Source organism: Aedes albopictus, chromosome 1 (assembly GCF_035046485.1).
Source record: "Aedes albopictus strain Foshan chromosome 1, AalbF5, whole genome shotgun sequence".
Classification (NCBI taxonomy): domain Eukaryota; kingdom Metazoa; phylum Arthropoda; class Insecta; order Diptera; family Culicidae; genus Aedes; species Aedes albopictus.
Window position 1 is genome coordinate 232,148,353 of NC_085136.1, and position 16,891 is coordinate 232,165,243.

Consider the following 16,891-nt stretch of genomic DNA (forward strand, 5'->3'; position numbering starts at 1 on the left):
AAAAATTATCATAATTTTATGTTATAATTTTAAGCGTTCATTCCGCTTGATTGAAGTCAGTTATGAGATAGTCTTGTAATAAAAAATAAATAACTTTTGAATGCTCCAAAAATACGTTCAAAATTGAAGGTGACCCATCTTGCCCCGCGGCCGTTTATATGGAGATTATATGGGATGTATCGCATAAGAAAAATGGCTAAAAACCATTTTATTTTTCATTTCCAATGAGAGTGAATAATTTTTCAATCAATGCCCCAAACTTTTGTATATTCATGCTGGTCATCTAACAAAATTATTAACATAATCAAAACATGAGTAATGCGCCCGAAAATGGCACTGACCCATCTTGCCCCGCGACCCATCTTGCCCCGCCCCACCCTACAATAATTTGCGTGTCTCTTTCTGCCGCTATAATTAACACATTGCAATATCTTTTGTATCTTGCCGGCCCACAGAATGCGGATAACTCTCTAGAATCTGTAAGTTGTAAAGCTACACACTTTTTGTTCACTCTACCTCGCAAAAACTCATTGCAGTCAGCTGAATCATGCTTAATATTATATTTTGAGTAACCGTGCGAGATCCATATTTAAGATACAGTTTCAAACTCTGAACAGTGACCAAATCAGAAAATATTTTTCTCTGCATCATTATGCAACGAGTTTTGAGTTGATAATTTTATTGAAAGCTTTTTTTTTATTTTTTATTCACGTGTATTTTAACGTTTGCTCATTTTAAACTTTTATTGAAAACTTCTATACACTAATCGTTACGATGAAGGTATTTTTTGTTTAACTGTAACCGTAGAGTTGGTATTCATTTATAATAAAATACTCTGTGTTATCAGAATTCGGACCACGGCTTCTTATGGTGTCTATAATTAGCAACATTTCGACCACTAACAAAAATAGGTACCTATGTCTACATCAAGGATTGCAAACCATTTTGAGTTAATTAATTTATTAGCCGAGTGGAAGTTTTACTTAATACTTTAGCTAGCCTTTACAAATACTGGCGTGAGTGAGAAATGGACAAATTGGAAAGGAATTTGCGAAAAAGTTACTCGTTCTCTCGGTGAGACTCGAACTCACGACTCCTACTCACTAGACAGGCGCGTTGCCAACTACACCACGAGAAGACTCGAAGATGTAATAACAAACCTGAGTTCAAGTTCATCTCGAAATTCTGAGGTTATCTTTTCCACAGACTGTAACCATTTATTTACACGTATATTCACAATTTCCCGTTCATCCCAAATATGGATCTCGCACAATGTTTCCCCTTGCATGTATTTTCCAAGTTTTATTTTAAGTTTACAGAAAACCGTTTATAGCAGTTTCCAACCCGTTATTTTTCCATTACCTGTGTGTTCCCAGATAGAATATTGTATCGATATTGATAAAATAAGAAAATCTACAATTTGGGAATTAGAATTCCGAAACTTTGTACTTTGATGTAAACTCCATTTCTTGCCTTTTCAACAACACAGTATGCTAAAGTTTTGGTCAAACAACATGACATTAAGCATGTAATCATAATATCCACACTTTTTGCACTATTTCATTGCCAAAAGGAGCATTTACAATGCCAAAATTCATTGTGAAATTTATTTTGTGAAACTAGACTTTTCTGTCTGAACACCGAAAGAAGTTCCATTACACGTTGCTCCAAAAATTCTTTATGGGTTTCCTTCAGAAATTACTTCATGTGTTCCTTGAAGATCCTTCCAAGTGATTCCCGCAGGAATTCATCTAGATATTATACCAAAAGTTAATTTAGAAATTGTTACAGGATTTCCTTCAGGAATTGTTTACAAGTTCTCGGAGAAGTTCCTTCAGCAATTGCTCCGTAAGTTGTTTTAGAAATCCTTCCAAAAGTTCCCTAAACAATGTGCTGCTCAAAAAGATTCAGCAGGGGTTTTTTTTTCAGAAGTTTTCAAGTTTTCCCAGAATTAACTTTAACCTTTCAGTACTCGCGCCAATTTTTGTAACGCGAGCGGTCGCGCGTTGTACTTTGTACAACACCCATGCATTCTGAAATATCTAAGGATCCTGATTGTTTAGAGGAGGGCTGTCTTTGGCAAAGTTGTTGTAAATTTCATGGGCTACTTGATGCTGACAAAGTTGATTCGTAATACGTCCACTAGGCGGCGCTAGTGAGCAATATCATGCTTTATCTTATATCTCACGATCCTGATGTCTTAGAAAGATGGTGTCTTCGGCAAAGTTGTTTGGTTAGTCAACGGCTTACAGATTATTGGCCGTTTAATTGGAAATTCAACCACTAGGCGGCGCTAGTGAGCAAATAAACTTTATATCCTATGTATCTCGGGAACCTGATAACTTAGAGAGATGGTGTCTTCGACAAAGTTGTTTGGTAGGTCTTACTTACGGATGATTCGCAGTTTAATTTGAAATTTCATCACTTGGCGGCGCTAGTGAGCACGTAAATATTATATATTATGTATCTCTGGACCCTTATTACTTAGAAAGATAGTGTCTTCGGCAAAGAAGTTTGGTATATCAAGGGCTTATAGATGAGTGACAGTTGCGCTAGTGAGCATGTAAATTTTTAATCTCATGTAGCTCAGGATCCCGATTAAAAAGGCACGGGACACCGTCTTCAGCCAGAGGCTGTACAGACTGAACAGAACTTATCACTAGACCATGGACACGACATACATTACATGCACCAGTGGATAGCATGGTGCTTGGTAACGCTAACCGAATGGCCACGAAGCTCCACTTTACTCAGAAAGATGGTGTCTTCGGCAAAGTTGTTTGGTAGATCAAAGACCAAATGGAGGAAAAGTTACCTCTCGTGCCGACCTTCTAAAAGATCGAAAACTTACAGATAGTTGTCCGTTTGAATCGTAATTTCACCACTAGATGACGCTAGTGAACATAAAAAAATGTATATGCAATAGTTCTCAGGATCCTGGTTACTAGAAGAGAAATGGCGGTTTTGACAAAGTTGTCAAATAGGTGCATTTGGTTGATGGGTCGTTGAAATCAATATTTCGCCAGTAAGCGGTGCTAATGAGTCTGCAAATTTTATATCTTTTATATCCCTGAGTCTGATTACCTGGGAAGTTGATATCTTTGGCAAGGTTGGTTGGTAGATCAAGGGCTTTCAGTTGATTGACCATTTGATTCGTGCTTCTGCCACCAGAAGACGCTAGTTTCAAAAGCATGTACGCAAAAGCGTACAATTTGCAAAAGCATGTACGTGTTATTATTCATCTAGAAAAAAATCAACGAGCTGTAAATTTTTATACTTCCGAAAGTTTTCAAAATTTGAAAATTACAAAACTAGTTGATAATAATTTGTTTAAATTTGCACTTGATTGATTAATTTTACATGAAGTTAAAGCGCTTAGTAAAATATCAATATCTGACCGTCGTATTTCAATATACTCTATCTTAAGGTTGTCAATGTCACGGGATAAGTACATCCATCCTTTATCCATCAAACAACAATGTTGAAGACATCATCTTTCTAAGTAATCAGGATCTTGAGATATATGAGGTACAAAATGGGAATGCTCACTAGTGCCACCTGAATGTGAAATTGCACGTCATATTTGAGGGGCCCAGATGCAAAGGGGTGTAAGTGACCATTTTGTAAATTTTGAGCTAAGCATATCAAAAAATTCTTCAAATTTCAAGCTTTCAGGAACTTTTTTAAGTTTGTTTTTACGATGATTAGAAAAACTACAATAAATCGGAGAAAATTGGGTCGATTTTGCAACTCCATACATTTTGTATGGGATGAAAAAATGGTGATAAACTTTAAACCTCATTTACTCGAAAGTGGATTTTTGTCACTCACACCCCTTTGCTTCTAACCCCCTTATTTGTCTTCATCAGTTAGTGTTCGATCTACTAAACAACTTTGCTGAAGACATCATCTTTCTAAGTAATCAGGGACCTGAGATGTATGAGTTATAAAATTTCAATGCCCACTAGCGCCACATAGATGTGGAGTTTCAAACTAAACGGCTCACCATCAGTTAGTGTTTAACCAACCAAACAACTTTGCCGAAGACACCATCTTTCTAAGTACTCAGGATCCTGAGTTAAATGGGATATAAAAATTACATGCTCACTAGCGCCGCCTATCGGTTGAAATCTGAATTTCTCAGATCACCTCGCGAAGGCCCTTGGTATCCCAAGTAACTTTGCCGAAGACACCATATTTCTAGATCATTTAGATTTTGAAATACATTAGTTCACATTCAACTGTTCATCTTATCTTAAATATAGTACGTTCTTCATATTGCGATTTTCAATTTTTCGCATGAGTAATAAGGAGTATAAGGAGTTATACTGTTATACTGTTTTCAAAAAAGGTCTTATAATATTCCAAATAAGATTCCTGTAGAATACATTTGGGGTTGACATCGATAGAAAAGATGGTTTCAAAGTAATAGTCGATAATTCTCATGTGTTGTACAAAGTACAACAGCGTGATTAACGGAAGGTTAAAATTTCTTTCAGTACTTATTGCATGCAGCAGTTCCTGGAGATATTTTTCTTCAGGAATTTCCTCAGGAGGTTTTTGTTTGTGTAGAAATTTCTTCAATATTGTTTAGAAATTCCTTTAGAAATTATTCCAGGAAATTCCTCTAGTTTTCTTCAAAAACAAAAATACTAGTTGATTCAGAAATTCGTCAACAGTTTCTTTTGGAGTTTCTTCGCAAATTCTTCAAGTATGGAAATTTGTTTACAAGTTTCTCCAGGAAATCCTAGACAATCCTTAAAGTAGTGTTTATTTTTTTTTGTAAATTTAGCTATGCAATTGAGTTTTGTTCTGGAAGAATTCATAATTAAAAAAAATAACCACCCCTGTAACCACCGAAGAAATTCCTACATGAAATTTTTGAGGAAAATGTAGTAAAAAGGAACTACTGGAGCAATTGTTAAAGGAACTCCTAGAGAAATTCGTGAAGGGAAGTTTTACAGAGAATTCCCCTAAAGTATTTGGTAGAAGCACAGATAACAGATTTTTATTCTAGAACAAAATGTAACTCAAAACCTGTGTAAAAAATGTAAAAACGTCGCTCACTGCTTCCATCTAGGTATATATATATATAACGAATTGCAGCAGTATTTGCGTTTAACATTTACACTCAAGCGTTATGAATGCGATCGTTGCGCCATCTCTAAATGGTTGACTGTTAGGTTTCCTTTTTGAAAAAAAAAAAAACGGTTGAAAGTGGTTACACACATTTCGTGTGTTAGCATAAACGTCTGTTATCTGTGGTAATAGTTATTTATGTAACGAGTTGCAAAAGAATGTTTTTTTCAGCACGAGTTGCACATTTATTCAACGAGGCTTGCCGAGTTGAATAAATGCAAAGAGTGCTGAAATAATCGAGTTTTGCATCGAGTTCCATACAAAATTTTTTGCAATTATTTTTTTCATAATGCAACCCATTTGAGTTGCATAATGTTTATAATGCTGTGGGCTGCAAAACGGTGAGTCGATAAGGAGAGCGTCCAATATAGCTCTGGTCCTCACAAGTTCCTACCTCATGCTTCCACGGGTCAAGCGATGACAAAGACCGCCAGCTAAGAGTTGTGTGCTTAGCTGGTAGTGCAGCCTGGGCACTGTTGTCCTTCTGACTTCAGCTAGATTGAGGAGGTACGATCCGAGTGTCTGTTCACCAAGGAGGTGCGGCTCAAACAGCGTCTGTTCTGGCATCCAGCGGCTGAGTAAGAAACGCTGCACCACGCCCAGCTAGATCCAAGGTGGTAGCCCCATCAGCGTGGTCGTCCCAGTGTTGGTTGGGACGTTAAACAGAACTGGCACGATGGCCCTCCGGCGAGACAGGAGTGTTGGCGTAGGCCCAATAAGCCACCCGTAAAAATCCCCATTGCGAATAACATAGGAGAAAATACGACTCGATACAATCGGCAAAGACCCACGCGACGAAATAAGGACTACGATTGGAAACTTGGAACATGGAATTGCAAGTCACTAGGTTTCGCAGGATGTGACAGGATAATCTACGACGAACTACATTCCCGCAACTTCGACATCGTGGCGTTGCAGGAACTTTGTTGGACTGGACAGAAAGTGTGGAAAAGCGGGCATCGAGCGGCTACCTTCTACCAAAGCTGTGGCACCACCAATGAACTGGGAACAGGATTTATAGTGTTGGGCAAGATGCGACAACGTGTGATCGGGTGGCAGCCGATCAACGCAAGGATGTGCATGTTGAGAGTTAAGGGCCGTTTCTTCAACTACAGCATCATCAACGTCCACTGCCCACACGAAGGGAGACCCGATGACGAGAAAGAAGCGTTCTACGCGCAGTTAGAGCAAACATACGATGGTTGCTCGCCGCGTGACGTGAAAATCGTTGTCGGCGACATGAACGCGCAGGTAGGAAGGGAGGAAATGTACAGACCGGTAATCGGGCGAAACAGCCTGCACGCCGTATCGAATGATAACGGCCAGCGATGCGTAAACTTTGCAGCCTCCCGTGGTATGGTAGTCCGAAGCACCTTCTTCCCCCGCAAAGATATCCACAAAGCCACCTGGAGATCACCCGACCATCAAACAGAAAACCAAATCGACCACGTTCTAATCGACGGTAAATTCTTCTCAGATATAACCAACGTCCGCACATACCGCAGTGCGAATATAGATTCGGATCACTACTTAGTCGCTGTATGCATGCGCTCAAAACTTTCGACAGTTATCACCACGCGTCGAAGTCGAACGCCGCGGCTCAACATCGAGCAACTTCGTAACGTAGAAGTGGCTCAAGACTACGCGCAGCAGTTAGCAGTGGCCCTACCAACGGAAGAGCAGCTTGGCGCAGCTACACTTGAAGATGGCTGGAGGGACATTCGATCCGCCATAGGTAGTACCTCGGCTACAGCACTAGGCTTCGCGACTCCGAATCACAGAAACGACTGGTACGACGGCGAATGTGAACAGTTGAAAAACGAGAAGAATGCAGCATGGGCGAGAATGCTGCAGCACCGTACGAGAGCGAATGAGGCACGTTACAAACAGGCGCGGAACAGGCAGAACTCAGTCTTCCGGATGAAGAAGCGCCAGCAGGAAGAACGAGATCGCGAAGCGATGGAAGAGCTGTACCGCGCTAAGGACACACGAAAGTTCTACGAGAAGCTGAACCGCTCGCGCAGAGGCTTTGTGCCACAAGCCGACATGTGCCGAGATAATCACGGGAATATTCTCACGAGCGAGCGTGAGGTGGTCGAGAGGTGGCGGCAGCATTACGATGGGCACCTCAATGGCGACGTTGCAAGTACCGAAGGTGGCGTGGTAACAGATCTAGGAGTATGTGCACAGGACGAAAGACTTCCGGCCCCTGACCTTCAAGAGATTGAGGAGGAGGTTGGCCGGTTGAAAAACAACAAAGCCGCTGGAGCAGATCAACTACCAAGCGAGCTTCTAAAATACGGTGGAGAAGCACTGGTGAGAGCACTACACTGGGTCATTACCAAGATTTGGGAGGAGGAAGTATTACCGGAGGAATGGATGGAAGGTATCGTTTGTCCCATCTACAAAAAGGGCGACAAGTTGGATTGCGGGAACTACCGCGCGATCACACTACTGAGCGCTGCCTACAAGATTCTCTCTCAAATTTTATGCCGCCGTCTATCACCGATTGCAAGAGAGTTCGTGGGGCAATATCAGGCTGGATTCATGGGTGAACGCGCTACAACGGACCAGATGTTCGCCATCCGCCAGGTGTTGCAGAAATGCCGCGAATACAACGTGCCCACACATCACTTGTTCATCGATTTCAAATCGGCGTATGATACAATCGATCGAGAACAGCTATGGCAGATTATGTACGAATACGGATTCCCGGATAAACTGATACGGTTGATCAAGGCGACGATGGATCGAGTGATGTGCGTAGTTCGAGTATCAGGGACACTCTCGAGTCCCTTCGAATCTCGCAGAGGGTTACGGCAAGGTGATGGTCTTTCGTGCTTGTTGTTCAACATTGCTTTGGAGGGTGTAATAAGAAGAGCGGGGATAAACACGAGTGGGACGATTTTCACGAAGTCCGTTCAGCTGCTTGGTTTCGCCGATGATATTGATATTATTGCTCGTAAATTTGAGACGATGGCGGAAACGTACATCCGACTAAAGAGTGAAGCCAGGCGAATCGGATTAGTCATTAATGTGTCGAAGACAAAGTACATGATGGCAAAGGGCTCCAGGGAGGAATCACCGCGCCCGCCATCCCGAATTCATATCGACGGTGATGAAATCGAGGCGGTTGAAGAATTCGTGTACTTGGGCTCACTGATGACCGACGACAACGACACCAGCAGAGAAATTCAGAGGCGCATTGTGGCAGGAAATCGTGCTTACTTTGGACTCCGCAGGACTCTACGATCGAATAAAGTTCGCCGTAACACGAAGTTAACTATCTACAAAACGCTGATTAGACCGGTCGTCCTCTATGGGCACGAAACATGGACCCTACGTGCAGAGGACCAACGCGCCCTTGGAGTTTTCGAACGGAAGGTGTTGCGTACCATCTACGGTGGAGTGCAGATGGAAGACGGGACGTGGAGAAGGCGAATGAACCACGAGCTGCATCAGCTGCTGGGAGAACCAACCATCGTCCATACCGCGAAAATCGGGAGGCTACGGTGGGCGGGTCACGTCATCAGGATGTCGGATAGCAACCCGACTAAAATGGTTCTCGAGAGTCATCCGACCGGTACAAGAAGACGTGGAGCGCAGCGAGCTAGGTGGGTCGACCAAGTAGAGGACGATCTGCGGACCCTACGCAGAGTGCGGAACTGGAGACAAGCAGCCATGGACCGAGTGGAATGGAGGCGGCTACTATGTACAGCAGAGGCCACCTCGGCCTTAGCCTGACCGGTAAGGTAAGTAATGTTTATAATGCAACTCAAATGAGTTGCATTATGAATATTATACAACTATTTTTCATTATGCAACGCATTTCAGTTGCATAATGAACCAGTTCGGAAAAAATGGCCATTATGATATCGAAATGAGTTATATCAAATATAAATTATGATACTGAATTGGGTTTTTAAATTAAGAAAAATGTATCAATTTTTTGATTTTATACGAAAGAGCACCTTTTTCTGAGCCACTATGATTTTTTTTTCAGATTTTTTGAACTTTATTTTGGTACCTAAAATCAATTTCAAAGAGATTTTTTGAAATCACCTTTTGACAGTTGGGCAACTGCTTGACAGCTCCACCCAGTACAAAATGCGACGAGGGGTGATTCGACAAATCGCTCCCATGCAAACTTCAAATTGATTTTCAAATAGGTTCCCGGGCACCAAAATTCATGAAAATTTGGATTTCGGCTCAGTTTCGCATGCAGATTCAGAATATGGAATTATCTCAACACCGCTAAAGAAGCCAATTCTAGCGTAACATTTGAAAAGGGCCTATCTGCAAAATGTAAACAAACCCAATTTTTCACTATTCCTATCAATATCTACCTAAGCTATCCCATAACACCTTAATCAATGTGAAAAGAGCTATTTTAACCGTATTTTAAACAAATTTTAAAAGGGCCTATCTGAAATTGAATAATCTTTTAGGGCCTAACTGCATTCAAAAGGGCCTAACTGAAAATTACCTTTCAAATCAGATAGGCCCTTTTATAAATTTTGATTATTTTTCATATTTTCCAATAATTTTTAGTAGTTCTTTAACTGTCCTTGAATTATAGATGAAAATAAATCCAAAATATTTCAAATTAGCTAAAATTAAGAAAAAATAAAAGGGCCCAACTGAAACTTTCCCTTCAAATCAGATAGGCCCTTTTGTAAATTTGGGTTATTTTTCATGTTTTCCAATGAGTAGCTCTTTAAATTTCCTTAAATTATCGATAATAATAATCCAAAATAATTAAAATCAACTAAAAATGAGGAAAAAATAAAAGGGCCTAACTGAAATTGCCAACGATAAAAGGGCCTAACTGAAAGGGCCTAACTGATTTTGAGATTGCAAAAGGGCTTATCTGCTGTTCATGTTCAAAATACATTATTTATGGAATTTTTGCTATAGTATGATGCAAATAATGCACAGAACCATAAAGTAGAATCCCATATGTGCCTTTAGATGGAATAAAACACCTAAAAAAGTCTTTCGTTTTTAAATAGGATTAACTAATTTGGGAGGTAACCTTCTCATGCGATTTTCTCAATGTTTACGTTTTGCAGATAGGCCCTTTTCAAATGTTACGCTAGAATTGCATAAAAAAAATTAAAGGAGTAGTTCGTAAAAGGATTCGGGGTACTACATTATTCGCATAAAATCGTTAATCACATGAAATCTTCAAGCCACTTTTAACAATTGGAAATTTGAAGCAAAGTTCAAATTAGTTGAAACCTGAAATTAAAAATACAACCAGAAATAAGAAAATCTGAAATTTGTAGAATATCTAAAAAAACTACAGAATAAATAAATAAATAGGTATTTAATAGTTACACAAAAGTTCAAATTGAAGACATGTCTTCACATCTGGCATCCCTTCGTAGCGCGCCGCGCGCCGCATCCCTTCGTGCTGACAGCATTTCCTCCCACATAGACTGACAGCACGACGTCGGCGTCGCCGACGATCGTTTCTGGTCTGTCCGTCAAATGACGTTTCTCTTCATTGTTATTTTGGTTCGCGAATCGCGTGTTTCATCTCGTAAAGTGCGGCGAATATTTTTTCGAATTTTCCATGCAGAAAACATTAAAAACGGCCGGAAAATGTTAGTAACCGACGTGGGTGATGTGAAAATTTATAATCTGAGTGCCGGTAAGGCACTCCCAGATTGGATTACGGACAAAAAACGTCGTGAAGCACAGCGCAAAAAGGCTGACGTCAGTCGTCGGATCGAGCTGATCCAAGACTTCGATATGCCGAGTGTGGCCACTAGCATCGAAATTACACCGGACGGGCAGTACATTTTGGCTACGGGGACATACAAACCAAGGATCAAGTGCTACGACGTGAATAATCTGTCGCTGAAGTTTGAGCGATGTTTCGATTCGGAAGTAGTGAAGTTCAAGATTCTCAGCGAGGATTATGGCAAGGTAGTGTTTCTTCAGGCGGATCGATTCGTGGAGTTTCATGCTGCCCATGGAAGGCACTACCGGCTGCGCATTTCAAGATTTGGACGGGATTTGGACTATCATAAACCGTCATGCGATTTGTTTCTTGTGGGAACGTCGTCGGAGATTTATCGCTTGAATACAGAAAGAGGACAGTTTTTGCAACCTTACAGTACATCGGCAAGCAGCATCAATGCGTGCGAAGTGAATCCGGAGCATCATCTGCTTTGTGTTGGAACGCAAGAAGGTACTGTGGAAGCATGGGATCCGAGGGACAAAAATCGCTGCGGCGTGTTGGACGTCGCTGTAAACATACAGAACAACGAGAAATTTCCTTCGGTTTCGGCAATTAAATCTAAAAATGGATTGCAGATGGCAGTAGGTACTGAATCTGGCCATGTCCTTTTGTACGACATTAGAGCGAAGGAACCATTGTTGGTGAAAGATCATCTTAACCAGCTTGCTGTGCGCAAGATCGACTTCAATAGAGAGAATAATGCAGTCTACTCATTGGACAATGCCATGCTCAAAATTTGGGACGAGAACACCGGCAAGCAAATAGCTTACATTGAATCCAACAGCAACTTCAATGATTTTACCACGTCTCCGAAGAGTGGTCTTTTATTCTTCGCCCAGGAAGAGCCAAAAATGATGACTTACTACATCCCCAGTTTGGGACCTGCCCCACGTTGGTGTTCATTCCTTGACAATCTTACGGAAGAAATCGAATCAGAGAGCGTACAAAATATATACGACGATTACAAATTCATCACCAAACAGGAATTAGCCGATCTAGGACTTGACCACCTGGAAGGAACCAGCATGTTGCGGGCGTACATGCACGGCTTCTTCATCGATATCCGGCTCTACAACAAGGCCAAGACTATTGCTGATCCATTTGCCTTCCAGCGATACCGAAAGGAGAAGATCGCCAAACAAATAGAAGAATCGCGACCGGCTCGCCTCCAGTTGAAATCCAACCTGCCGAAGGTTAACGCCGAGTTGGCCGAGAAGCTGCTTACCGAGCAAGAAGTGGGAAGCAGCAAGCTGAAATCTGCTGCTAGCAATCTATTGTCCGATGATCGATTCAAGAACATGTTTGAAAACCCAGACTTTGAGGTTGACAAAACAGCTGTTGAATATCGTTTGTTGAATCCAGTGTTGACACGGCTGGACAAATCTCGGGCACAAAAGGTAAAAGCACGAGAAGATGCAGCGGCGGCCGCTGCGGAAAGGCGGGAAAACGAAGAGGAGGAAGGCAGTACGGACGATGATCTGTTCGACGAGAAGGATGAGAGCTCCGACGATGATCAGACTTGGACAAAAGAGGTGAAAAAAGAGTTCAAGAAAATCAATCTGGAAAAGAAACGAGAACGACAAATGGAACTGGATCGAGAGGATGAGGACGATTACGTACCTTCTATAGAGGTTCACGAAAAGGAAGATTTCAACATTGCAAGCGGCAACCGACGAATCAGCAAAGCTGGATTGGGTAAGCGGTTAGCTGCCAGCAAGCCAATGGAAGTAAAAATGCTGGGTGGACTGGGTAATTGCCAGATGACGTTTAGCACCGAGCGTAAGAAGAGTGGATTCGACAAGAAACGGCTGGCAGAGTTGAAGAAGCACCGCGAAGAGCGTAAAAAGGTGATACGGCCGACAACCAGCTTGAAGCGTTTGTCCAGAAAATAGGATTTTGGATTTTGTAAGTAATGAGTTGCAGCAAGGTTCAATTGAATCGTAGGGTAAGTTACGATTAATGTGTAATAAATAAATTGTTAATAAGAGAACTTAAAATTTTATTATCTAAGCAATCCGAAAACGGCCTTATTTCCCCACGCCTTTACAGCTGTGGCTATATGGGTTTCTAGTCTATTAAATATTCTATCCATTTCTAATAACGTACCAGCTGTAGATGGCAAAGGATTGATGTGCCTGAAGGTACGGAAGCAATAAAAGCTTGGAATGATAAGAGAGAACGAATGTCCCGAAAGCAAGCAAAAAAGGCTAAACGTTTACTTAGTAAGAACAACTAGTCTCCACACTCTGTATCTGTTTGACTGAGATGAACCAGCCGCGGGCTGAAAGTCTCGATAATAAAGATATAAAAAAAGGTACGGAAAAGATTAAGTAAAAAAAAAGTTTTTACTTCGAATGAGTGTTACATATCAGTTTTGTACCCTTTAATTCCGCCCTCTAATGCTTATCCTTTGACAGATTCGCTGTATACCTAACTGTCAATAATGATGACTGACACTGAGGAAGATTACAAGGGGTAGTCGAAATACGCATATCTGTCAAAGAATAAGCATTAGAGAGCGGACTTAAAGGGTACAAAACTGATAACATTCATTCGAAGAGGATATTCTGCCGACGAAGTGTATGTTGTTCCGAATAAGACCTGCACTTGTTGTACATGTCATGTCGTTTGATCCTCGAGCGGTGCTTCACAGCTGCGTTATTTTATAGTCACAGAAACCACTCAACAAGAGGAGAGCTACTTACGTTCAAAAATTGCATGACGCCTTGGCCATGGTTAGGATTACATTACACTTCTTTCAGTTTTACATTCTCTCATTTGCTTCCGATTCACGCATGTTCTTTGCCTTTTTTTTTAGATTTTTACCACAGACAAACAGACTTAACACTTTCAATCATCATGATGTCTATAGTGGACCCTCCACGAACTGTCTTTTATAGGCCCCTTTGAGTGTTTACTTTAATTATTTATATTTTTAAATAAATTGTTAACATGTTGGGATATGATTATTTGTGCAGATTGGTTTATCTATAAGGGGGTCCACTATATGGGTCCATAATACGCGTCGGCTCCCTACTCTTTGGATTCTGTATTATAGAGGGTGACGATGTTTTTGAAGTACATTTCGTGCATGTGGTGCGTCTGTTTGTCTGCTTCTTTACCCCCTTTACAAACTATTCCTCATCGCATACCGCCACCTCAATGCATGCCATGTCCATCATTTTGCTTTTCTTTATCTCCCCACCGAAACAGAACAACTCCCGCCAGAACTCGTTCGATGAACTGATCATGAAGGAGGAAGCCCTCAAGCAGCGGGACGAAATGGTTTCCTGCCTGCTGGAGGAACTCGTCAAAGTGCGCCAGAGTCTAGCCGAAAGCGAAGATGTGATACGAAACCTTAAGACTAAGATCCAAGAGTTGGAAGAAGTGAGTATACGATAATTGTTTCAGCGATACATTTGTTGGTCTTTTTGTTCTTGGATAAGTAATAGGTAAATAAGCGCATCAACCCAAAAAGAAGGCTTTGTTATCATCCTACATTTCGGAACGATGACATTTTAATATATCAGACTGGAAGCCATGGTATTCTAAAACAAGGTGGCTTTTGTTATATATAAAAAAAGTAAATGAGATCACATTTGATCATTTAGGGTAAATCGGGGTAGTTTGGCCACCCTAAGCAAAAGTCGTTTTAACATGCAGAAAACAACGATAAATCTCTCGTTCAGCGTATGATCATAATGATTCTGATAATACACGCAAGATGCATGAAAATATCAAAGTAAAATCGTGTTTATATGCCAAAAAGAGATTTTTGAAAAAAGTATGATTTTTGCGTCGATTTTAAACCGTCGGGGTAATTTGAGCACCCTATTTTCAATGAAGATTTTTTTTTCGCCTAGTGTAACACAAACTTAATATGCACCGATGGACATTGAATTGTAGTGTGTCAACTTGATATATACAGAAAATAAACTTATTCTAAAGCTATCTAATGTATTTGAACAACAGGAGTCTTGTGTGGTGTTTTTATTGAGCCCTCTTCGGGGTAATTTGGCCAACGTTTTTCAATTTTATTTTTCTAATTTACTGTGGGCCTAAACTAATTCGCTCTAACGTTTTAATTACTTCCATATCAGACCAGTAGTAGAGCTGTAAGGTCGGTTTGTTAAAAATATTAGTTTTTAGGTGATTTTTATGAGGTGCTCAAATTGCCCAATTGGCCAAATTACCCCGACTACCCCTATCCATTTATAATCCTAAACAACTGTGCAAAATTTTGGCACAAAAACATCCAAAATGATCCTTTGTAGGGTATTGGTTCCCTTATCAAGCATGTGGCTCCCATTTTCATCCCACGAAAAACAAAGGATTGAAGCGCTGTTTGTTTTGTTCCTTATTTTTGTATTTTTTGTTAGAAGTGAGCACCCATGAAAACAAAAAGAACGGAGTCAATCGGTGCCGTAATCGCTTGTTTTCGAATAGGATGACAATGGGAGCATGAGATTAATGATGGCACACATACCCTATTCTACAGAAAACTGCCTTCCTTTTTTGTTGATAATGATTTTAATGATGAATTAGTGAATGTTAACAGCGAACGATTTTCATCAAACCGTAACTATCCTCCCGTCTGCAGGACAAGAAACGCCTCCGGGAAACCAGTATCGACAACTCGGTGGCACATCTGCAGGACGAACTGATAGCCAGTAAGCTACGGGAAGCGGAAGCTAGTCTATCGCTGAAGGATCTCAAGCAGCGAGTGCAAGAACTAAGTACCCAGTGGCAGCGACAGCTGTCGGAACAGCGGAACGAGGCTGCCCAGAGCAGTGAATCCGGTGCCAAAAAACTCCTGTTTTGGGAATCCTCCCGAACGCAGGACATTCAAAAGCTGGAAGAGGAGTTGATGACGACTCGGATTCGGGAGATGGAAACGTTAACCGAGCTGAAGGAGCTTCGGCTCAAAGTGATGGAACTAGAAACGCAGGTGCAAGTTTCCACCAACCAGTTGCGCCGGCAAGACGAAGAATCGAAGAAGGTGAAGGAAGAACTGGAAGAAGCGTTGACCCGGGAACGAGAGTTGTCCAATAAGGCTCGTGAACAACAGCACCGCTACTCGGATCTGGAATCTCGCATGAAGGATGAACTGATGAATGTCAAAATCAAGTTCACCGAGCAGAGCCAAACGGTGGCGGAGCTGAAGCAGGAGATTTCCCGACTGGAAACCAAGGTAAGGACTTGCTACTGTCAAAAAGACCCCCTTAATTCATTATTGCACTTCTATTTCATGTCTTCTTTGCTTTAAATATGCTGAAAAATAATTTCGACATTTTTTTTGCTAAAAAACTACCTTTTTCAAGAGGTCTGAACCCACGACCCTGAGATTAAGAGTCTCATGCTCCGACTGGTTCAGAACTTTACAGAAATACATGATTACTAAAGAAAGTTGATTCTTGTTCGTCTTTTATTCCTTCCTTTTCATACTTTTCCTCTTTTCTTATATATCCCTGCTATGCAGTCCTACTATTTTTCAAATATCTTTTCCTCATTTTCATACGTTCTGGTTTTTTTCCACTCTGTAGTCATCTCATTTCCATCCAAATATCACGCTTACATCTATCGTTGTAATCATTTTTGTCGAGGTGTCGATATACCAAAAAATCAGTATTGCCATTTCCACTCAAAATCTTGTATTAACGAAAGCCATTTCTATGTTTATTAATAAAAAAATAAAGTACCTAACGTCTAACCGTTGAATCATGGACCTTTTTTCTCTCTCTAGAACTCCGAGATGCTGGCGGAAGGTGAGTTGCGATCGAACCTGGACGAATCCGATCGTGTTCGCGATCTGCAAGACAAGGTTGCCGAACTGAAGGCCGAGGTAGGTACCCTAGAATCTTCATGCCGGTTGGTCGAGTGGTCGGCCACCGAATCGCTAATCGATTGTAAATACACCAACAGCATTCAGCAAAGGCGTTGTCCTAATATCTGCCACCCACGATAACACTGCACACGATTGGTCACTACTAGCTACAACAGCTG

At 41.2% G+C, this 16,891-nt stretch overlaps 2 protein-coding genes across 2 annotated transcripts in view; both read left to right on the top strand.

Moving 5' to 3' along the window:
- Positions 1-455: 455 nt before the first annotated feature.
- LOC115253688 (ecotropic viral integration site 5 ortholog-like) overlaps positions 456-16,891 on the top strand; it is a gene marked incomplete at its 5' end in the record, with an annotated part of 43,423 nt that continues 26,987 nt past the window's right edge. The window contains 4 exon segments of the mRNA XM_062846406.1: positions 456-479; positions 14,102-14,275; positions 15,489-16,079; positions 16,632-16,730. Of these exon segments, the coding sequence (XP_062702390.1) occupies positions 14,138-14,275; positions 15,489-16,079; positions 16,632-16,730 (828 nt within the window).
- Positions 10,617-12,878, top strand: LOC109399934 (nucleolar protein 10). The gene has a single exon (XM_019672389.3). The coding sequence runs from the start codon at positions 10,633-10,635 to the stop codon at positions 12,778-12,780; it is 2,148 nt and encodes a 715-aa protein (XP_019527934.3). The 5' UTR covers positions 10,617-10,632; the 3' UTR covers positions 12,781-12,878.

Coding starts and splice junctions, on each gene's coding strand:
- LOC109399934 (XM_019672389.3), top strand. CDS start 10,633: ATGACGTTTCTCTTCATTGTTATTTTGGTTCGCGAATCGCGTGTTTCA.